This window comes from Lontra canadensis, unplaced genomic scaffold (assembly GCF_010015895.1).
Source record: "Lontra canadensis isolate GAN:19392208 unplaced genomic scaffold, GSC_riverotter_1.0 scaffold11, whole genome shotgun sequence".
Lineage (NCBI taxonomy): Eukaryota > Metazoa > Chordata > Mammalia > Carnivora > Mustelidae > Lontra > Lontra canadensis.
This window is the reverse complement of record NW_022631005.1, coordinates 2924379-2948159: the sequence shown is the minus strand read 5'-3', so window position 1 is coordinate 2948159 and position 23781 is coordinate 2924379. Positions and strand designations below refer to the sequence as shown.

The window sequence follows — 23781 nt, the reverse complement described above, 5'->3', positions numbered from 1 at the left end:
AACATCCAGTCTGCTCAGTTAAGGGGTGTGGGCTGGGGAGGTCCGTGGAATGTATTATCCCATGGTGTTAACATCCTCTTGTCAATTTTGGTCATTACTTCATTACTTTATGTCTGTTTGCTTTGGCCTAAATACAACCTAGAGTTGTTCTCTGGATCCTAGAGAAGCTATCATTTCTTCCCATGGGTCTGATTATTTTACATTATATCAGGTAAGTCTTTTTGAAGGAGCTACAGATAATTACCTCACTTTTTTGTGACTCAAGTCACTTAAAGGGGAGAGATGATCCCACTATGAGTGTAGTTTTATGAGATTTGCTTTCAAGCAAACTTACGCTTCTCTATTTTCTGACTGCCTGCTTTGGTTTTGATAGTTTCAAAGAAAGCATGGAGAAATCATCATATTCCGACTGGCTCATAAATAACAGTGTTGCTGAGCTCGTAGCTTCCACAGGCCTTCCCGTGAACATCAGCGATGCCTACCAGGATCCTCGCTTTGATGCCGGGGTAAGAGGAATTCTCTGGGTGCAGTCTTAAGGTTCACTTGTCACCCTGGTGATGGTTTGGGGTTGAAGCAAAAGAGGGACATTGTATAGAACCACAGCAAGCCTTGAGTTTACAGGCAATTTTTTTCTTCTTGCATCTTTCCCCAGTGATCAGATTTTTAGCATTGCCTACTGTAGAGTACCAGAAAAACCTCCTCTCTACTCTGATCTATGGCAAAATGGCTATCTGTACTGTATTAGTTTGATGCTGTTTTACAATTGGGTACATTTTGTAGTAAATGTACCCATATACAAGTACCTATATCTTAACTCATGAACATTTTATATTAAACATAATTTATATTAAACTATGAAATAGTTATCAATAAAAATGTATATATAACATAGTTATTTCCTAATAGATGCTAGAACAACTACCATGTCTTTTAAAATTGCTCCTGAGAAATGGTAAATGGGTTTGTGTTATTGTTTAATGTTAATTTTGTAGGCACATTGTGCTATATGCAGAATATATTAAAGCAATATAGATTCTAACTTGCAGATGTTTAAATTCTAAGTATCTACAGGATCATAGAGATAAATTTACATGAATTTATAAAATACCTGTGCATGTGTGTGTGTGTGTGTTTTCAATAAATTACACGTCTTCAATTCTAGATTGCCAAGCTAAGATTTAATGAGTAGCAGGAGCTTTTTTGCAAGGAAGGTGAGGAGACGTATTCCAGGCAAGGCTGAGAGAGCATGGGGGCTGAGGGTCTGGAGAGCTGAGATGAGTTCATGCTGCCAAAAGCACCAGGTAGATAAGGCTGTAAGTGGAAGCAGAAGCCCCATTGTTCCAGGACGTTGAAAGCCACGTTAAGAATGCCCTGTGCTATCCTATGTCTGGGGTGAGACATGATGTGGCAGGAGGCTGCAGTCTAAACTTAACTTCAAACTTCAGTCATGTCATCTTTGCAGATCTCTGCAGGGAAATTTTTTAAGTCCCCAAAACTCACCACCTCTCAGTAGCTGCCTAGAGCTTTCTTTCCCCGGGCTATGTCCCCCAGCAGTTTCTATTAATTCTTGAGCATGGAGCTCAGCTGCTCCTACCTTGCAAATCCTTTCACAAACTCCCAGTCTGGGTTGGGTGTCTCTGCAGCATGCTCCCTTGGCTGTCCCAAACTTGACCACCCTCTAACTCTCTTCAATTCTGATGCATTATTTCTAAGTTTTGACTTGCCTTCCTTGGGAAAGTACCCAGTCGAAAGCCTCTTTAGTTGTTCTCCTTTGTGGGAAAATAGCACCACCTTTGTTCTGTGATTGGCAGAGCCGAAATGATTGATAGAGGTCAATATTTGTTTGCTTTACTAATATGATTGGGTTAGGACTGATATGACAAAGTTTTGTGTTTTGCTGTGTTTCTTTCTTCCTTGCTTTTAGAGAAAGAATCCTGAAGAACAGATATCTAAACACACTGCTTTATGAAGGAATGGTCTCAGTATCCTATTACTGACATCAGTAATAGCTAAACAAAACTGAAAGTCTTGCTATGCAGAGAAATCATTTGTTGCCAATTCCTTGTTACCAAGTCTTCATATTAGATTAGATGTCAAGGGGTCACGGTTGAGTTCTTTCCCAAATTTTAGCACTAAGTTTGGTATGGATTACTGTTATTCTGCTCTTAGCTTTGTACCTTGAAGTCAAATTCTGGGAAAAAGAAAGAATCAACAAATTAGGCCATTTAAAATCATTGGTTATTAAGCCATATGTAAAGATATAACAAAACACAAGGCAGTGAGCACCCACTACCCAGTTTAAGACAAGAACATGACTATTACTTGTGAATCCTTATACTGATCTTTCCTAATCCCTTCCCCTTAACTTTGCCTGCACAGGTAAACCTATCCTAATTTGAATTTAACATTCCTTTGCTTTTCTGTATAGTTTCATTGCAAATGTCTGAATCTATGCCAAATAGATTATACCTTGCATGTCTCTGAACTTTATATACATTAAATTATACTGTATGTATTCTTCTATGGCTTGCTTTTTCATTCGACATATGTTCCTGAGTCATGTGAGTTTGCAACTCATTCATTTATTTTCCCTGTGCCAAGTATCCCACTGTATGAAGAAGCCTTGCCTTTTTTTTTATCCACTATGCTGTTGATGGACATTTGGGTTCCATGTTTGGCTGTCACATACATAATTGCTAAGGACCAGTGTCTATACCTTGAAGTCTGACAGGCTGGGTCATAGGCTAGCAACATCTTCGCCTTCATCAGGGAAGGAAAAATTCTTGTCCAGTCATTGTTCTTTTTTTTTTCTCTTTTTTAATGAAAAACAGCACATGTAGCAAGCACAATTCATATCTCAAGAATATTTCTTGCTCATACAATTCAGTGATGTTGGATATGCCATCTCCTTGTGTCTTCAGACTCTTGCCACATCTCTTCCTGATTAGTGAGTGATACAGCCATTTTTCTCTGCACTTATAGTCTATTCCAATAAAGCAGCATGCTCCACCGATCTATAAAAAGAACAGTGTGGACTCTTGAGCAGAAATGCAACAGTTACTTCGGTGAGATTGGACCCAAAAATGTCGTGCTTTTATCCAGTAGTTAGAGGCAACAATGCCTGAAGACAGTAAACTGTGGTAGGTTAAGCAGTGACTATTTCGTGAAATCACTTTCTTCCCTCTGATAAAATAAAGCATGTACTTATACCAACATTATTTCTTGGTCTTTCACCTAAGATGCTTTCAATCTGCCACATACCTTATACTGAATTTCAAATGCAAATCTGAAGATGCATCATATTTGATTTTTACATGGTCTCTTTGCATTGTATTGGAATTTAAAATTTATATGTAAAGTTATGTAAAAATTTTTATATATTTATATATAAATTTATAAATTTAAAATATCAAATTATTTATATTTCCCTTCTCATGGTAAGGGAAAAAATTGGTAAGGAATTAATCCATGTAGATGGAGGTGAGAGTATTCCTGCAAGCATTTAGTAGACATGTCTCTGCGGGGAGGCTGCTTCCTCCTCTCTCTCTGCCTGCTTCTCTGCCTACTTGTGATCTCTCTCTCTCTCTCTCTCTCTCTCTGTGTCAAATAAATAAATCTTTTAAAAAAAGGACTACTTTCTTCTTTTGGGGTGGGAGCAGGTTGGCAGAAGCAGGTCTTTTTCTCTAAAATGAGGGACCTTTACACAGAGCAGCAGACCAACAGACCTTGATTATAGACAAACCAGCTTCAATTCTCTTCATCCCCAGACACAGTAGGGAAGGAAGAGGAAAGTTGCTAGCCAAAAAGGGGAGTTAAGGGTGATTGTTTATTGACAGTAAAGAAGAGATGGTGGCACTAATCTGATAACCTGTAGGTCTTCAAGTCAGCCAGGTCTCTCCTTGTCTTCTCAGAGGAGGAACAGTAACAGATGTTAGTTACAGAGGTGGTGAGGCTGGCTGCATGTCCCGGGGCCTTGGCCTACCGTAGAGAGATTGTCACCATATCCTCTCCTCAAGGAGCTAGCAAAATGCAGACTTGGCTCTTCACAAGAATGGCCAGACATCCAGGGGCCAGATTACCAAGGCACATTAAGGATGATCAAATTTCTGGAGTCAGCCAGCCACACTGTCCAAGTCCAAACAACCCACCAGTCTTTAAAATGTATAGCTGAAAAATCGATTACTCTGGTATATTTCAAATGCAACCCCATTCCCCACATTCAAATCACAGTATCAGTTAAGGCAATAGATAAACTCCAGAATCTCCGTGGCTTAACACAATAGGAGTTTAATTTTTGTTCCTACTGAACCCAAACGGACTGTCCTGATCATTGGTACTGCACAGGGAGGTGTTCCCTTCTCCATGAATGAAATCGTCCTGCAACCACCATGAATGACTTGCCCAGCGAACCATCTTGTGGAGTCTTCAGATCGCCAGCTGGGCGCCAACCCCAATACATCTTCTCATGTGCAATTGGTAGTTTCTTCCCCAGTTTAGATGAACACAGGAAGCTTGTCAATTGGGGGATTCATGATGCCAGTGGCTATTTTCTGTTAATAAGAGAGAATTTACTCTGCCAAACTTTACAGCTATAAATAGCTGTACAGCTAAGGTGGAAACTAGATTTCCAATTTTGGTGTCTTTCCTACCTTATAATCACTTCTGGGAAGTCTTCACAAGCTCTGCCCAAAGATATGCAGCAAGAGAATGATCCTTACTTTGAAACCTCAGTTTTGAAACTGTTGGTCTTCCTTTTAATAGAAACTACAAAGGGAAGTGTTTCATGTGATAGAAAGCCCATCCCGGTGCTGCCTAGAGCTTGCTGTGAAGGCTATAGGGCAAGTAATCATAGTTGGCTACCTGCTGGGTATTCTCTTTGTGACGGTATTAAATGTTTAATGGAGTTCCCTCCTTGTGGGGAGGAGGGCAACTTGGAGGGCAAGCCGCAGTGATTACTTGCCTTCTGTCTGCCTGTTTTAGTTGACTCTGAGGAGCGGCACCTGCTGGGCTTGATGGCCTGCATGGTTTTAAGGCCAAACTCCTTGGCTTATGGGTAGAAAATCATGACAGAATGGTTATATAAGATACTCACAGAGCAGAACTAAATTTCTGAGCTCTAAATTCTGCGGCCTTATGAAGATCACGGTATGTTCATTCTGTTACAAGACTCTGTTACATCTTCCATGAAAAGGATGGAAGAGAGAAAAGAGATACCTGATTATATTTATTTATTATGGCTCAAGAAGCACTCATGTTCACAGGTTACCATGTAGGTGGGTTTTATAGTCTTACCCAACATTTGCTCCTTGGGAAGAGGGTGCCCGTGCTTGGCTCCTGAAGATACTGACAGAACACCGTGTGTATCAATTTTCTATTGCTGCATAATGAGACACCACAAATTCAGCAGCATAAGACAAACATCCATTTCTTATCTCACAGTTTCTGTAGGTCAGAAAACTGGGCACTGCATAGCTGGGTTCTCCACTCCAGGGTCACACAAGGCTAAAATCAAGGTGTTGGCTAGGTGACATTCTCATGTGGATTTTGGCACTTTTCAAAGCTTGGTCAGGTGATGGCAGAATTGAGTTCCTTGCAGTTGTAGACTGAGGTTTCCCTTTTCTTAATGACTGCTCCTAAAAGGTCTCTCTCAGCTCTTAGAGATTGCCCTTAGGGACTAGCCATATGGCCCTATGACAACATGGCAGCTCACTTGCTCAAAGCCATCAGGAGAATGTGATGCAGTCGGCTGTGACAAAGGCTTACAGGATGTCAGGAGTGACTTACATAATCACAAGAGTGGCTATCCCATACCTCTGCCACATAACATAACCTAATCAAGGAATTGATGATCCTGTCATATTTATGAGTCATGCCCACACTCAAGAGGAGAGGATTCTACCAGACTTGTACAAAATGGAGTGTGGGAAGTGGGAATCTTAGAGGCCATCTTTAGAATTCTGCCTACCACACTATAATAATGACTACATTTGCAACCACACAAAGTATCTCTATCCCATAAGACCTTCCATATGTCCTACTATGGAAGAATGTCCACAAGAAAAAAAGCCACAAAGGAGTACATATAGAATAATGTATAGAAGTATGTATGGAATGATATATGTACATATATACACATATTTTTCTGATAGACCCTCAAACCTAACATGTCTAAAACAGCTCACAACTTTTCTTCTTCCAAGCCTACTTCTCTCTCTGTTTACCTATCTCTATTAAGGCAACTCAATCATTCCTGATGCTCATGACAAAATTTTATAGGCATCATTCTCTCATGTTGCACATCTAACTCATCAGGAAGTCCAGGTGGCTCTACCTGTGAAATTTATCCAGAATCTGACCACTTCTCACCACTCAACTCCTACCATCCAGTCCAAGCTACCCCCATCTCTGGGCTATTTCATGGCCATAACTTCTTTATCTCTGCCCCTCTACACTCTGTTATCGATATAATAGCCAGATGCTTTTATATTTTAGGTCATCATATCACAACTCTGCTCACAAACTCTTCAAAGTCTCCTTATGTCATCACTGTAGGAAAAGCCAAACTCACAATCCTTTCAGAGGTTTACAATGCCCTACACAATCTGGCACCTCATTAACTGACCACAGCCCTGACTTCTACTTCTCCAGCCACACTGGTTGTTTTTTTATTCCTAGAACATACTGCTCACACACCTACTTCAAGGCCTTTGCACTGGCTATTCCTTCATCTGAAATACTTTTCCCCCGATATCTCCATAGTTCAAATCCTCACTTCTTTTTTTTTCTTCTTATTTCTTTTCAACGTAACAGAATTCATTGTTTATGCACCACACCCAGTGCTCCATGCAATACATGCCCTCCATAATACCCACCACCTGACTCCCCCAACCTCCCACTCCCACCCCTTCAAAACCCTCAGATTGTTTTTCAGAGTCCATAGTCTCTCATGGTTCACCTCCCCTTCTAATTTCCCTCAACTCCCTTCTCCTCTCCATCTCCCCATGTCCTCCATGTTATTTGTTATGCTCCACAAATAAATGAAACCATATGATAATTGACTCTCTCCGCTTGACTTATTTCACTCAGCATAATTTCTTCCAGTCCCATCCATGTTGCTACAAAAGTTGGGTATTCATCTTTTCTGATGGAGGCATAATACTCCATAGTGTATATGGACCACATCTTCCTTATTCATTCGTCCATTGAAGGGCATCTTGGTTCTTTCCACAGTTTGGCGACTGTGGCCATTGCTGCTATAAACATTGGGGTACAGATGGCCCTTCTTTTCACTACATCTGTATCTTGGGGGTAAATACCTAGTAGTGCAATTGCAGGGTCACAGGGAAGCTCTATTTTTAATTTCTTAAGGAATCTCCACACTGTTCTCCAAAGTGGCTGCACCAACTTGCATTCCCACCAACAGTGTACGAGGGTTCCCCTTTCTCCACATCCTCTCCAACACGTTGTTTCCTGTCTTGTTAATTTTGGCCATTCTAACTGGTATAAGGTGGTATCTCAATGTTGTTTTAATTTGAATCTCCCTGATGGCTAGTGATGATGAACATTTTTTCATGTGTCTGATAGCCATTTGTATGTCTTCATTGGAGAAGTGTCTGTTCATATCTTCTGCCCATTTTTTGACATGATTTTCTGTTTTGTGTGTGTTGAGTTTGAGGAGTTCTTTATAGAACCTTGATATCAACCTTTTGTCTGTACTGTCATTTGCAAATATCTTCTCCCATTCCGTGGGTTGTCTCTTTGTTTTGTTGACTGTTTCCTTTGCTGTGCAGAAGCTTTTGATCTTGATGAAGTCCCAAAAGTTAATTTTCGCTTTTGTTTCCTTTGCCTTTGGGGACATATCTTGAAAGAAGTTGCTGTGGCTGATATCAAAGAGGTTACTGCCTATGTTCTCCTCTAGGATTCTGATCAAATCCTCACTTCTTTTAAAGTCATCTTTCAAATGTTACCTGGTAGTAAGGCCTAACAACCTTGCTATTAAATCCCCTTTACCCTGCCCTATTTTTTTCTCTGTAATTCCTAACACTTTCTAATATGTAATCTATTTCTGTATTTATTTATTTTTTTATTTTTGCCATCTGTCTTCTCTCACTAAAATGTAAGCTCAGTGAAGGTGAGGATTTTGTCTGTTTTGCTCACTGATATCTCCCCAATAAGTGGAACAATGTTTAGTACTTAATAGTCATTATTGTTCAATGTTGTTTAATATTTTATCTATGTTATTTATGACCATATATATTGTTGAATATATCATAGATTGATGCATGAGCATATTATATATCTGTAGGAAAAGATCAAGAAGAACTTACACTAAGTTGTTAATAGTTGTCTTGTCTAGAGAGATGACCAGATTAGAGATTTGGATTTTATTTTTACTTAAAAATTTCACAAGTATTTGTATTGTTTTTGTAATCAGGTAAAATTATAAAGCTATTTTTAAATTTTAGACCCTTTATGTCTTATGTGAAATTATATTCTGCCAGGCAATTGTGAGCCCTCTAAAAACCATAAATTATTACTCAGAGCCAGAAGTGAAATAATAAAGATTTCTAAGTAAATTAACTTGCCTTGCCATATCTTTGGGGAATTCAGATGTTATTCTCTATTGCTCTAGCCAGTGTAGATTGCTGCCTGGATTTTATCCTAGGGTCCTTCTTTGCCTGAGACTGTCCCAACAACATGTGAATAAAAAGCCTTTACAGATGAGCTGCTGCAGTATCAGGTGACTTCTTGGAGTGCATATTCTATTTACAAATACAGTCACCCTGAAACAGTTATTCTGGTCTTGCTTTTAGCTGGCATTGTGCTTATGAATTCAACTCCCAATAATTAATTGCGCTCTAGTGCATTATCTGTGAAGCTTTCTCCCTTTCTTTTCATACTAGATTCAAAAGAATACCTTAAAACAAAGACACTAATGCACAAGGCATTATTTAGTCATTTTAAGCTGTAATATTCTATTGCTTAATTTAGGATTTCCCCCCATTTGTATGGTCATGGAGAGAATTTTCAGAGCCATTACATATGGAGTTAGTTTGTCCTCTGTCTGGAGCAGGAATGAACAATTGGACCCAACATTCAAATAAGAAGGGTTCGGCAAGTGGGGGGAGTTGGGGGGAAATGGCAGAAAATAACTAAAAAGTAGGGCAGGCCTTATGCATGGATGGTTTGGTGATGTATGTATTTGTTAGAAATTTAGGAGCCATGGGAAACCCATCAGCACCCAGATCTCCTCTGCCATGGGTGGCTGATGCCCAGAGTTACACTGTTAAATCTAAGGTGTCATGACCCTAAATCTATCAGGCTTCAATCCCAGTTTTTCCATATGAAATTCTTTCTCTGATTTTTTTTTTTTTTGTTACTAAGGCCTGTTGAAGACAACTCAATAGTTCTTGCCCTTGTCATGTAGCACTTAAAGATAATGGGGCTCCAGGCTCTAAGATCCTTTGACTTAGCACATTAAAGCCCATTTCGCCTGTCAGAGCCTCATAGCCAAGCACTCCCGTAGTCTGGGATGCTGAGTGCTAGCCCAGCAGGACAGTTCATTGTCTGTTTCCTGTAATGCCTTCTGGTCTATCAGCTATGCTGCTGTCACAAAGGATATGCACAAAATTGAAACCATTATGTGATAGAGCTCCGTGGATCTGCTGAAAACCATTTGCTTACCAGCAACCTCTCAGTCGCTGATACTTAGTGTAAGCCAGTTTGAGATACCTCCCGGGTAGTAAGGTTTGAAGACTGGACAGTGGATGGAACAATTCCAGATGACCAGGAAGGTGAGGAAGGTTAGGAGGATTACTAAGACTTGACTAAGGTATAAAATGGGGTAGCTGTGGGCAGTGAAACAAATAAGGGTCGTCAGAGTGGAACAGACTTCGCTGCATAGGTGGTCAAGACAATGCCTCAGTTCTAAGCCCGATGGTCAGTGATTTTCTAGGAGTACTTTGTCAGAAATTTAAGGAATCATTTGTACGTATGTTCTAGAAGCCATTAGGACTGATCCTATGTGTATGTAAGGTAGGCAAAAAGAAACTGCCTCCCTACTGTTTCAGAAAAACCAAGGGACTGACATCAAAACATCTCCACACTCAGCTTGTCCTAGTGTCAGAATTTCTTTGGTAGACTGACATTTGGGAGATAAAGTATTGCTTTAAATTATTGCTGGGGCGCCTGGGTAGCTCATTCAGTTAACCATCTGCCTTCGGCTCAAGGCATAACCTTGGTGTCCTGGGTTAGAGACCCTCCTCGGGCTCTGCGCTCATCGGGAGTCTGCTTCTCCTTCTCCCTTTGCCCCTGCCCATTCTCCTGCTCATGCACTCTGTCTCTTTCACTCACTCTCTCTCTCTCTCAAAAAAATAAAATCTTTTATTTATAAATAAATACATACATACAGACAGACAGACATACTAAAATTGCACCTACATTTGTAGGGAAAGGAAACACATTGAAAAATAAAGAATAGTGTTACAGTACCACCGACTCACTTAACATTTCCACTGACTGTCTTTGAGAGGCTGGAAAACGTCCCAAGTGTATTTTGATGGCTCCAAGTAGATGCATGTACTGGAATGACCCAATGAGGATGCTAGACAAAATGTTTAGGTATACACATCTTTAATTGGAAAGAAGTAGGCACTCCCAGACAATATGTTTAAGCATAGCCTTCTAGAAAGGCTGCTTAGTCTCACATGGTCTAACATCTGGGACTCTAACGATGTGAGTTTTGAACTAAGAATGTTCAGGAACCCTGTGGAACAGTGGGGCCGATATTTGGGGGCAGGTATTCCTCTCAGTATTAACATTTGCAATGTTAATGTTAATGTTAATTAACATTTGAAAAGTTAACGTAAATGTAATATTTACACTTGCAAAACACCTTGCAAATTTTGAAATCCTTTCACACATATTCCTACAAAACAACTTGGAAAATAAGAAAAAGCACAAAGGAAAAAAGATGAGAATTGGCTATCATGCCAAAATCTGGAGACAGCCAGTGTTGACATTCTGGTGTGCACAAGATAAATGTCAATAACAAAACTGAGACATAGAGAGGTTTGGTGACTTGGTTGGGGTGAAGAGGCCAATAGATATTTTTGAGCTCCATTGACTGATATGATCTGAAGACCTGGGTTATCTGATGAACAGAGATGATTCTTTCCTTCCTACTTTGTTATCCTTCTTTGCTCCTGTTTGGGGTTCATTCTTCAGGTGTCTGGTGCTTCCTTTGATGGATTTCATCTTTTCTCCTTTAGCCCCTGCAGAGGATGATACATGCTCTCAGCCCTTGCTGTTTCGTATGGTCATATCGACTAACCAGGATTTATTTAACTTTTTAGAAACAACAGCATTGCCACGGATAGACAAGTCAGTGGGGGGAGGGGGTTGCCTTAATGATCTTAAAATCAAAAAATTCATCCTCATCATACTCTGCTGTGCTTTCTCCCCATCTCATATCGTGCTGGGCTCATCAAGCCTGCTGATCATTACCACGCTCTCTTCCTTTTTCTCATCGCCAATTAGCGCCGGCTTCCCTTCCTTCCCTCAGCTGCAATGGGAATGATTTAAAGACATCCTCAGCATTCTCTTTTTGCCCCTCCTGTCCTCTTGTATTCAGCCCACACAAGCCTCCAGTGTTGGATCTGTGCAACTCCACTCTCTCAGTGTGGCCTTCCTCTCCTCTAGAATTAACCACTTGAATTCTGTCTCTCGTCCCATCCCTTCTTGCCTTGCCTGTCTTTGACTTCAGTCATCCCATTTTTTGGTGCTTCAATGACCCATTTTTGGGGGCTTATCCTATTTGACTATGCTGTAAAATTTGATGCTATTGTTCCACATTAGTTCTATTTAGAAAATAACTTTCCCCCTTGTCTACAAGTAATTCATTATCCAAAATTTAGAAAGCAGAAGCAGTAGTTTAAAAACTCCCCTAGGCAGAATTCTTTCACAATATATACATGCATCAAATCATCACGATGTACACACTGAATATGTTATAATCTTGTCAATTTCACCTCAGTCAAACTGGGGAGGAAAAGTGGTGGCCAGAGCTGAGCAGGGATGGAGGAATGAACAGGTGGAACAGAGGAGTTCTGAGGGGCAGTGAAACTACTCTGTGTGATACTGTAATGGGGGATACAGGCCATTACGCAGCTGTTAAAACCCGTGAAAAGTACAGCTTCAAGTGCCAACCATAATGTGAACTGGGGACTTTGTAGCACAAATGATGTATCAGGGTGAGTTCATCAGTTGTAACAAATGTAGCACACTGGTGACTGATGTTGATAGTGGGGAAGGCTGAGGTGCATGTGTGGGGCAGGAGATGGGAACTCAGTACTTGCACTCATTTTGCTGTGAACTTGAAACTGTTCTAAAAAGAAAAGTCTACTTAGAAAGTAAAGAAACAGAAATTCCCAGAGGCCAACAATTCAGAGGTAATTACCGTGGTTATATTTCCAGGATTTTCCAACGTATATGATAACTGTTTGTACACCTACAGATACCCACACTATTATCACTTAATGTATTAAAAATGTCCTTGTTTAACAAATATTCTTCTATAGCGTGATTTACATTCGATGGATAATATTCCATTGTGTAATGTGCTGTGCTTTCCTTAACTAACTCCCTAGCATCACCATTAGTAATGTTATGATTTACACCTTTCTATGTAACTTTTGTGTGTAGCTATAATAGCTATCATAGAATAAATTTCTAGACCCAAGAATTGATGGGTCGAAGGATATTTATACTTTTTAGAGTCTGGATACACATCAATAAATCTGTTTCTGAAAAGGTCGCAGCCGTGTATTCACACATTAGAAATGCTATAAAGCCTTAAGGTTACAAGCATGAGCTTTGGAGCTCTTTTCCATCCCAGGCACTAACCCAATCATCTTCATTCCGCCCAAAATACCAGGTCCCCTCCAGTTCAATTTTCATCCTTTTTGCCTTTTCCTTGCACAGGTTCTTCCTTGGTGATTTTACTCACTCACTCCAAACCAGAGGCCTCAGCTCCTCTGTCTCTCCCACCACCATCTCAATTGTAACTTGAACTCAGAAACATTTTGCTCAGACTGTGTTCCCCACATCAGGGAACTCCAGCCGCTCTTACGCAAACCAGAAATTTCCATGTTATCCTCAGCAGGGATGGGAGAACCTCCTCAGAATAAGAAATTCTTTGGGGGGCACTACAACAATAATTTTTGGTAAATAAAACTCTCTCTTATTTCACTGATCAACAGCCTGAGGTTTGTTTATCTCACCACCAGCCTCTCAAGCGGTCTCTGTCCTTGTTTCTTTTACTCACTGCATGTTCTCGTCTGAGGAACCTCGTTCCTCAGCTGCTTCAGATCTCCCAGGAGAGGTTAGAGTGGGACTTCGGCTAGCCCAGAGTTGGCAGAGACAACTGTCCCTCCTTTTCCATGCTGGCTCGGGACTACCGACCACTGTGTATGGCACTCAGTGGAACAAAGCAGACCCAAACATTCTAGTGCTGCTCTGGCTAGCCCAAGTCTGCAGCTGATACCTCCCAAACCTCCGTACAATGGACCTCCTCCTTCCTGCTCCCTAGCATTGCTGTAAGTCAGACTCTAGCCTGAGGGAGAGAAAGAAAACCACTTTGTCTCTTCTGGATGATAACTCTGATGGATGTGTTTGTTATTGTCTGACTTTCTTTGAACCAGTCTTTTCACTTTCAAGGCAGTTAATCTCTCCGGGTCTTACCTGAGAGAGAGGAAGTGAACAGGACCTACCTACAGGGTTGTTTTAACAAGTATATGAGGTAATACCTGTGAAGGTGTTGAACCCAGTGCCTCACAAGAAGTGAACATCCAGTAAATGTTGGCTCAGCATCATCAGCGCCATCATTGTCCTTGACCACCCACTTGTAAGGATCTAAAGCTACTCTTGATTTCTCTAAACAGAGTTGCTGGCTTTTCTATAGTATTTTGAAATTGCTTTACTTGGACTCTTATTTTATCTTAACTGTTTCTATTTTTACTACACCGTGAGCTCCTCACATAATTGTTTAAACTCATTTTTGTATCTTCAAAACCCAGCCATGTGTGTGGTGCATAGGAGACAAATAAATAGATGTTAAAAGAGTCTTGACTCTTAGCTCACACTATTCTCAAAAGTCACTTTCGGTTTGATTGCAAATCTAAATGTGAAAGGTAAAACAATAAAGATTCTAGGAAAAGAATTAGAGAATATCTTCATGAGCTAGGAGTAGGGAAAGATTTCTTGAACAAAACCAAACAAGTACTTTTAAAAAAGAAACAAACATACTGGTATCAAGAATAGAAGATATCTGGAAAATTAATTTCTCAGAGGAAAACCAAAACAATCTAAAAATAATCTTAATAAAATAATCTTAATAAAATAAAAATAACAAAATAAAAATAATCACCTAAACATTTAGGTGTATAAATGAACTTCCGATTTCAAATGTTTAAAATATGTAGCTCTTAACTTCTACAATGAACATTTAAAAGTACCTTTTTTATCCCAATAACCATATAAAACCTTGATATCTTGTTTTTTTCTTATAATATTGGGATGACATGTTGACCTTTCTCACTAGATATCAAGGTCATATGAACTCACCAAAACCCTATCAGTCTTTAGTAGTTCTTATCTAACAGTTAGATATGGACCATTGATTTTAATATTAAGTGGAACTTATTACTGAATGAATGGTTTTTGGTCCTGGTAATTACATCTTCATATTTTAAATATGTCATCTGATAGTCTGCTAGAGTATAAAAAGAAGATCTCTGAACCTCTACATTTCTCATATATTTTGGCAACTTTAATTTTTTGTGTATGGCTTTATAATATATATAATAAATTAGTGATGTTAAAAATATAGAGTACTGGGACATCTAGGTGGCTCAGTTGCTTAAGCGCCTGACTCTTGATTTTAGCTCAGGTCATGATCTCAGTGTTGTGAGACTGAGGCCCCTGGGCATGGAGCCTGCTTAAGAGCCTCTCTCTCTCTTAAGACTAAAAAAATAAATAAATAAGAGAGAGAGAGAAGGTATTAAAAGTATATATGCATATGGTAACATTATAGGCTCAAAACATTTTCACTAACAGATGTGCCCAATCAAAGAGACTTGACCACTAGTTTAAATAAAATGTTTTAAATACTCAGGGTAGAAACAGTTTCTAGAATTTTTTTCTGGTTGTATGATCATGATCAAGAGTTTTACATTCAGATCTCTGTGGCTGCAGGGATTGGGGGAGGTAGTGTTGTGTAGGGACTTTTGGTTTATTCATATTTGGTTGGGGTTTGATCTCCTTAAGATGTTTATTGTGATGTTTTAAATTAAAAGAGGCAAGTGAGTATCTGCACTAAAAAATAGATTATAACATGTCTTTTTAAAGTTATTTTAAAATGTCTGTTATGAAGAGTGTAAGTTAAGTCAGAAATGGGTAAATAATGTTTAATTTTAATTAACTATTTTCTTACATCCTAGGCTGACCAGATTTCAGGATTTCATATAAGATCTGTTCTCTGCGTCCCTATTTGGAATAGCAACCACCAAATAATTGGTAAGACATTACCTAAATAGTTCAAACTTCTTTTTAACTTCTTTTTTTTTTTTTTAAATTTTAAGGGAGGGTGCAGGTGAGGGGCAGTGGGAGAGGGAGAGAGAAACTTAAGCAGACTCCATTCTGAGCGTGGCGTCGATGCAAGGCTCAATGTCACGGTCCTGACATGATGACCTGAGCCAAAACCAAGAGTCAGATGCTTAACCAACTGTGCCACCCAGTACAAACTTCTTTTATAAAGAAAGACAAATTTACTTTAAAATACACCACATCTTTTTTTAACCTGCTCCCCCCTTTTTCACTTGATCTTAGCAAAAAGGCCAAGAAGTGATAGCTGCTCCCCTCTTTTATGTCCAGGACTCATCAACTTATGTTTCATTCCCTCCTATCACTTCATAGGTGTAGACTCCTGATGAATCCACATGAGCCAGAACAATGAACAAAGATTTGTTCTTTAAACCAATAATTTTGAAGTTGGAGAGGATCTCAGAAATCAACTGATAGAACTCTCTTATCTTACCTTGTGGAAATCGAGATGGGGTGGGGGAATCCCACAAAGACCAGAATAAAGTCACAGAATGTTAGTTGCAGAATCAGGATTACAAGTCAGGCTTTCCCAACTCCTCTACAGATTTTCCTACTACATCTGTGTGCTTACGTCTATGCTTTTATAGGTGGAGTACATGCAAAGGAGAAGAGCATGTATTATTAGACATAGACTGTGCTGCATCTTTCTGTCTGGATGATTCTGAAATAGGTTATACTTGACCCAGAATAACAGAACTGTGGGCCAACAGTTTCCAAGTTTTTCTCCCTCCTTTGCTCCTTTCCCTCCCCTCAGAACCTCTGTCAGGAAAGTATTAAACCTAAGAAAGAAGTCAGTGGGTAAGGTAGAGAAGTCATAAAGTGTGAAGGTGTTAGTTAAAATTATTGAAACATAAAGCATGATTTTTTTATAAGAGACGTAAGGTAATTAGTGCATTGGCCTTTCTTTGTTTCCCCCCAACATTGCCTATTAAACTGTAAGACCCAGCTACTTATCAAAGGATTTAGTATTCTGGAAATATTGTCAAGGCTTGGACTGTAACAGAATTTTTTTCATCAGTTCGCTTTTTGCAGAAAAAAATTTTCTACATCAATGAACATAAAGAATGTTCAAAGATTTGGGAATTTGAACCCCTAGTACGAAGTATTGAATTGCATCATGTATACTTTTAAATATATTTAAGTTTAAAGAGAAGAGGAAGTGCATAAGAAACACTGTTTCTGTGCTGTTGATGTCCAATGGCAATCTCAAATACAGTCCTAGCTTTCATTCCTAACAGTAAACATCTGTTATTCTTTCAAAATCAAAACTGCAGTTTGCCTTTTACATGCCAAAGACTTCTGTTTCATTATATACATCATACACACTTCATTATTTAATGTCTTCTAGCATATGGTGACTTACTTACCAAGTGGGAATTTAGGTATTTTTAAAAAATTCAAGCATGCTTTAGAATTATAACTGTGTTTGGTTTGTACCAAATGGGGAAATGGGAGAATGTTTTTCAAGATTGTTCAGTTTTCCTGATTAGAGCTGTATGTTTTGAGAGTCTTGCCCCAAAACATCTGGTACAGTGCTGGAAATGAACTTGAGAAAGAGGAAGTACATAGGAATTAAGTTTGCTAGAACCTTATGTATGCCATTGGTAGTAGGCAGCAGAACTAACCTTGCTTTGAAGGTTAACTGCGCCACCATCCCCCACATTTCTTGAATGTTCACTCCATGTGGAGCAACGTGCTTTAAAACATTCAAACATTATCTCATTTCATCTTCATAACCTCTGAGATAGTCATCATTTTCATCCCCATTTTACAGATGAGGACTTTCAGGGCTAAAAAATGTTAGGTAACAGCTGATGGTGGAGTTGAGATGTGAAATGAGACAGTGTGACACCAGAGTCCATGTTCTTTTTTTTTTTTTTTTTTTTTTCAAACTAAAATATAATGTATTATTTGTTTCAGGGGTACAGGTCTGTGATTCATCAGTCTTACCAATTCCCAGCACTTGCCATAGCACATACCCTCCCCTATGTCCATTCCCCAGCCACTCCATCCCTCCCATCCCCCTCCACTGCAGCAGCCCTCAGTTTGTTTCCTGAGATTAAGAGTCTCTTGTGGTTATCTCCCTCTCTGGTTTCATCTTGTGTCATTTTCCCCTTCCTTCCCCTATGATCCTCTGTCTTGTTTCTCAAATTCCTCAGATCAGTGAGATCATATGATAACTGTCTTTCAGAGCCCGTGTTCTTAATCACAATGCCATCCTGCCTCACTCAAGCACTGTGTTCCACAGGATTGAAAACATAAAAAAATTACAGATACATATGTATACACACACGTGTATACACACAGTTATTAACACTCAGTGATACAGCTAATTGCATATATGTATATATGCATGTGTATATATGTCAGATATATCCAAGTCACTGTGCACAGTCATCTTGAAAACCATTTTTAAGGAATCAGACTGATGCCTGGTAGAACTCCAGGCTTCACTGTGACTCAGTTTAGATATCACAGCCTTGAAGATAGACTGCATCGATGTACCTCAGATCTGTCCCACGGCGACAGCAGGCACTGGGGAGACCAGAGATTAAACTCAGTGTCTGAAGTTACCTAAGGGAGGTATCAAGTCAGCTGGGCTTTATTAGATTATAGTAACACAGTGGCTAGTGCTAAAAATGACCACGTAAACCAAACTCTTCCCACAGGAGTGGCTCAAGTGTTAAATAGACTTGACGGGAAAGCTTTTGATGATGCAGATCAACGACTTTTTGAGGTAAGAAAATAAATCTGTGCACCAAAGGCTAGAGCTGAGTCACCAATAGTCTCCTGGTGGCAGCTTGTCAAAATCTGTCAAGAGTGTGTGTATAGTGTCGAGACTGCCAGCCAGCTCCACGGCATGCTCGGTCATCTCTTTTCTTGGGTTTTCAAGCCTCCCTTTATTCCAGTCTGCCCTCTAGCTGGAAAGGTTGGCCTGGAACAGGCATCCTTGTACACTTTGCACCAACAAAGTTGCCAACATGAAAACCCCATGATTATTTTTCCTCTAGGAGAGAATACCTCACAGCTTCTTTACAAACTGGTTCTAGATCTATCTTCCTTCCTTTTAACATTTACCTAATGGGTACGCTCACTTGGTTTCCTCATCAAAATATTTTATAGCCTAGCCACTGAAAGAGGGCGCTTTAGCTTAATGGAATGAAATTACTAAAACCAGTCCACAACCTAAATAAATTAAGAACACATTTGATAAGACTATAAGTATGTTTTAAATTTATGAAGTCATTTCTTCACCAGGACATTATATTAATAATTTTTTCTCATGTGCAATGTGAGCTATAAAACTGTTACATGACAATAGTAATTAAGAATTTTAATGTGCATATTTCCCCAAGGCCTACCTCTGTGTACAATAAAGTTATATTTTCAGACCCATTTCTGATGACTGCCTGCTTTCATATTAGATTATACCAATGAGTTATTGCAATTTTTAATTAGTGGGCTTTCTCTTTCCTAGGCTTTTGTCATCTTCTGTGGCCTGGGCATCAACAACACAATTATGTACAATCAAGTGAAGAAGTCTTGGGCCAAGCAGTCCGTGGCTCTTGATGTAAGTCAGTATTTATGTCCAAATCATATGCTTTAAAAGCCCTCATTTTATGAGAGAAAAAAAGTCCTTATTATGGTACTAATTTCTCAATTTTTAATTACCTATTCATTGGTCTCTAGTTATTTTAGAGTCATGTGTTTGAATTTGATGAAAACCACTAACCCTCTCTAGAACAAGGACACATATGCACACAATTTTTCATACAGTTTTGGGGAATTCACAGATTCCTTAAAGGCCATCCATATGTTGCACAGTTAGATATAGATTTTATGTGTGAGGTTTATTAAAAGTGATGATGCAAAAATAATTTGTTAGGATTTATTTAAAATTAAATGCATTATGAACTTACTTTGAATATGTAAAGGTAGTCTGGAAATTCACAACTTTTCTTACCATAGAAGAAAACTTCACTGTGAAGATATGTGACCCAAGTGAGGAAAACTTCTGTCGTTCTCCAACTCCCCCGCCACAAACACGCACACCTCCCACTGAGAACTCCAACCTATTCCCCAGACATAAACTACATCTCCCCTCAGACTAAGTCTGAAAACAGGAGTTCTCCTCTGAGTCCCAGCTTGCTTCTTTTTCTCAAATGGTACAATGTTCTCTTAAAGTACTAAGATGTTGAACTCTACTTACAGCATTAGAACAGAAACTTAAAGATTTAAAAGTATTCTGCTCCAAAACCATCATTTTTTAGCAGCAATCTAAATCTATAGCATTTTTTCTTATTTAATTTAAATTCCATTAATTAACATATAATATATTGTTACTTTCAGAGGTAGAGGTCAGTGACTCATCAGTCTTATATAATACCCAGTGCTCATTACATCATGTGCCTTCCTTAATGTCCATCACCCAGTTACCCCATCCCCCCACCTCCCTCCCCTCTAACAACCCTCGGTTAACCCGTGGTTAACTGGCAAACCATGGTTAAGACTCCTATGGTTTGTCTCCCTCTCTGATTTTGTCCTGTTTTATTTTTTCCTCTCTTCCCCTATAATCCTGTTTTGTTTCTTAAATCCCACATATGAGTGAGATCATATGATTGTCTTTCTCTGATTGATTTATTTTGCTTAGCCTCTGGTTCCAACCACGTTGTTGCAAATGGCAAGATTTCATTTTTGTTGATGGCTGAGCAGTATTCCATTGTTTGTATGTGTGTACACACACACACACACACACACACACACACATCTTCTTTATCCATTCATCTGTCGAAGGACATCTCAGCTCTTTCCACAGTTTGGTTGTGGTGGACATTGCTGCTATAAACATTGGGGTGCAGGTGCCCCCTCAGATCACTACATTTGTATCCTTTGGGTAAATACCTAATAGTGCAATTGCTGGGTCACGGGATAGCTTTATTATTATTTTTGTTTGTTTGTTTCTTCATGTCTCCTTCCCATTACTTGACTGGATTATTTGTTCTTTGGGTGTTGAGTTTGATAAGTTCTTTATAGATTTTGGAGACAAGCCCTTTATCTGGTAAGCCCTTTGCAAATATCTTCTCCCATTCTGTAAATTGTCTTTTGGTTTTTTGACTATTTCCTTTGCTGTGCAAAAGCTTTTTATCTTGATGAAATCCCAGTAGTTCATTTTTGCCTTTGTTTCCCTTTCCTTTGGAGACGAGTCTAGCAAGAAGTTTCTACAGCCAAGGTCACAGAGGTCGCTGCCTGTGTTCTCCTCTAAAATTTTGATGGATTCCTGTCTCACGTTTAGGTCTTTCATCTATCTTGAGTCTATTTTTGTGTATGATGTAAAGAAATGGTCCAGTTTCATTCTTTTACACGTGGCCATCCAATTTTCCCAACACCATTTATTGAAGAAACTATCTTTTTTCCATTGGACATTCTTTCCTGCTTTGTCAAAGACTAATTGACCATAGAGTTGAGGGTCTATTTCTGGGCTCTCTATTCGGTTCCATTGATCTATGTGTCTGTTTTTGTGCCAGTACCATAATGTCTTGATGATTATTACAGCTTTGTAATAGAGCTTGAAGTCTGACATTGTGATGCCACCAGCTTTGGTTTTCTTTTTCAGTGTTCCTTTGGCTATTCAGAGTCTTTTCTGGTTCCATACAAATTTTAGGATTATTTGTTCCAGCTCTGAAAAAAGTTGATGGTATTTTGGTAGGGATTGAATTGAATGTGTAGATTGCTTTGGGTAGCATAGACATTCTAACAATATTTGTTCTTCTAATCCACAAGAATGGAATGTTTTTCCATTTCTTTGTGTCTCCCTCAACTTCTTTCATGAGTGTTCTATAGCTTTCCGAGTACAGATACATTGCCTCTTGGTTAGGTTATGGTTTTTGGTGCAATTATAAATGGGATCTACTCCTTAATTACTTTTTCTTCTGTCTCGTTGTTAATGTATAGAAGGGCAACTGATTCCTGTGCATTGATTTTATATCCTGCCGCTTTGTTGAATTCCTGTAGGAGTTCTAACAATTTTGGAGTGTATTCTTGTGGGTGTTCCACATAGAGTAGCATGTCATCTGCAAAGAGCAAGAGTTTGACTTCTTCTTTGCCATTGAAGATGCCTTTTACTTCTTTTTATTGTCTGATTGCTGAGGCTAGGACTTATAGTACTATGTTGAATAGCAGTGGTGATAGTAGACATCCTGGCTGTGTTCCTGACCTTAGGGGAAAAGCTCTCAGTTTTTCCCCATTGAGAATGTTATTCATTATGGTCTTTTCATATATGACTTTTTTTGTTATTGAGGTATGTTCCCTCTATCCCTACACTGTGAAGAGTTTTAATCGAGAAAGGATGCTATACTTTGTCAAATGCTTTTTCTGCATCAATTGAGAGGATCATATGGTTATTGTACTTTCTTTTATTAACGTGGTGTATCACATTGATTGATTTGCAGAATCCCAGCTGGTTTTGATGCAAGATTTATTGTTTTCCCCAACTTTTGGTCTGTAGCTATCATCAAAGATTCTGTGAAATACTTATTAAGTAGGACAGATAAAATATCACATAATACATGACATCATCTAGAACAGCACAATATAATACATGTGCAATCTTCAAAATATTCTGTATACCAAGCAAGATATTGGTAGAAAGATAAAACCAAGGGAGAAGATAAGTAGTCAATACGGTGGTATACTTGCAGCAATTTGATTTAAGGTTTAAAGACATAAAATTAGTTCTTTACCAAAAACTTTCTACCCTTAATTGGATTCTGAACTCTGGAAGCACAGGGAATTTATTTTTTTATAATCTTATTCCCAATGCCTACCAGAGCACTTAGCACAGAGAAGGCATTTATTAAATGGTTTTTGGACAGATGGAGGGAGAGAGGAAGGAAAAAATGGGAGAAAGGGACTCTCCTGCCCAGCGAAGGGAATTTTTTTTTTTCTGGTTTTCCCTCTGAGTTCTGCTTTATTTATATATAATATCTTTACAACAAGGAATAAAAATAATATCTGCAGGATGAATTAATAAACAAGTAAACTGTAAATATGCAACCTAAGAATCACTAATAAAGCATTAAGTTCTATGTGCAGAAGAATTTTCACATCCTAGCTCTGTCACCTACCTCAGAATTAAATGAGGTGATACATGAGATTTTAATATTCCATAAATAAAATTATAGTAATACCAAAAATCACCACATTATTGCTTGCAGTAGTATATTCATTATCAAGAAATCACCATAGATTTTAAGAAAGAAAAGAGGGCAGGAATTTTGAACAACAAATATTGTCATGACTTCTTCACCATCTTCAAATTTTGAACTCTACAGAGTTGCCTCAGCCAGCTTCAATTTCTTTAAAAACTTTAGTTTCTGCAACTTTGAAAAGGACACACTGTACACTAGTCCCACACAAACTCTATTTCATCCTATCAGGTTATACTTCACACACAGAGCAGCTCCTACACACCCACATTTGAGCTCCTCACTGCCCCCTGGTGGATCTTCATGCCGTTGAGAAGGGCGTGGGTTGAAGAAAGACCTGCCATTCACCAATGAGAGGCAGCACTCTCCCAAGGCTTAGTCCCCACCTGACCCCAGGGAGCCGCAGCTCCCTTTACCTACAAAGTGCTAATACAGCTACAGTCTCCTCACCCAGGAACTGCTCATTTGGGTTCATAATGAATACCCTCTTGTTTGTGCAACTCAGATACCTTCTATCCTTACACTCAAAAATTATTACTGACACTCCCAAATTTCCAGCCCAAGTCTGGGCCTCATGGCAGTCTCACCCTTTCAGAAGTTGCTTGTATGTGCAGTTGTATGTTCTGTGTGCTTGCCCAGTCACAACTCTGGTGTCACCATCTTGGTTTCATCCCTCCCCACCCCATTCAACCCCTACCTCACTAGATACCAAACTCTGATCTCTAATGATCAGTGTGTTTTGGGGGGTGCCCCCATCCCATTCCCTAACCCAGGAATCCATATGCAGGAATATCTAGAAGAATGTCTTATCTCAGGGCTTTATGAAGACAAAGGGTTTATTGAGAGCTACTAAACCCAAACTCCAAAATGAGACCTACATATACTATAATATACATTGACTTTTGAATGAATATAT

General features: G+C 39.1%; 1 protein-coding gene across 1 annotated transcript in view; it reads left to right on the top strand.

Moving 5' to 3' along the window:
* Positions 1 to 23781, top strand: part of PDE11A (phosphodiesterase 11A) — a 381258-nt gene that overhangs the window by 198243 nt on the left and 159234 nt on the right. The window contains exons 6-9 of the mRNA XM_032855980.1: positions 374 to 506; positions 15498 to 15573; positions 18330 to 18397; positions 19139 to 19231. Of these exons, the coding sequence (XP_032711871.1) occupies positions 374 to 506; positions 15498 to 15573; positions 18330 to 18397; positions 19139 to 19231 (370 nt within the window). The remainder of the gene's footprint in view (positions 1 to 373; positions 507 to 15497; positions 15574 to 18329; positions 18398 to 19138; positions 19232 to 23781) is intronic.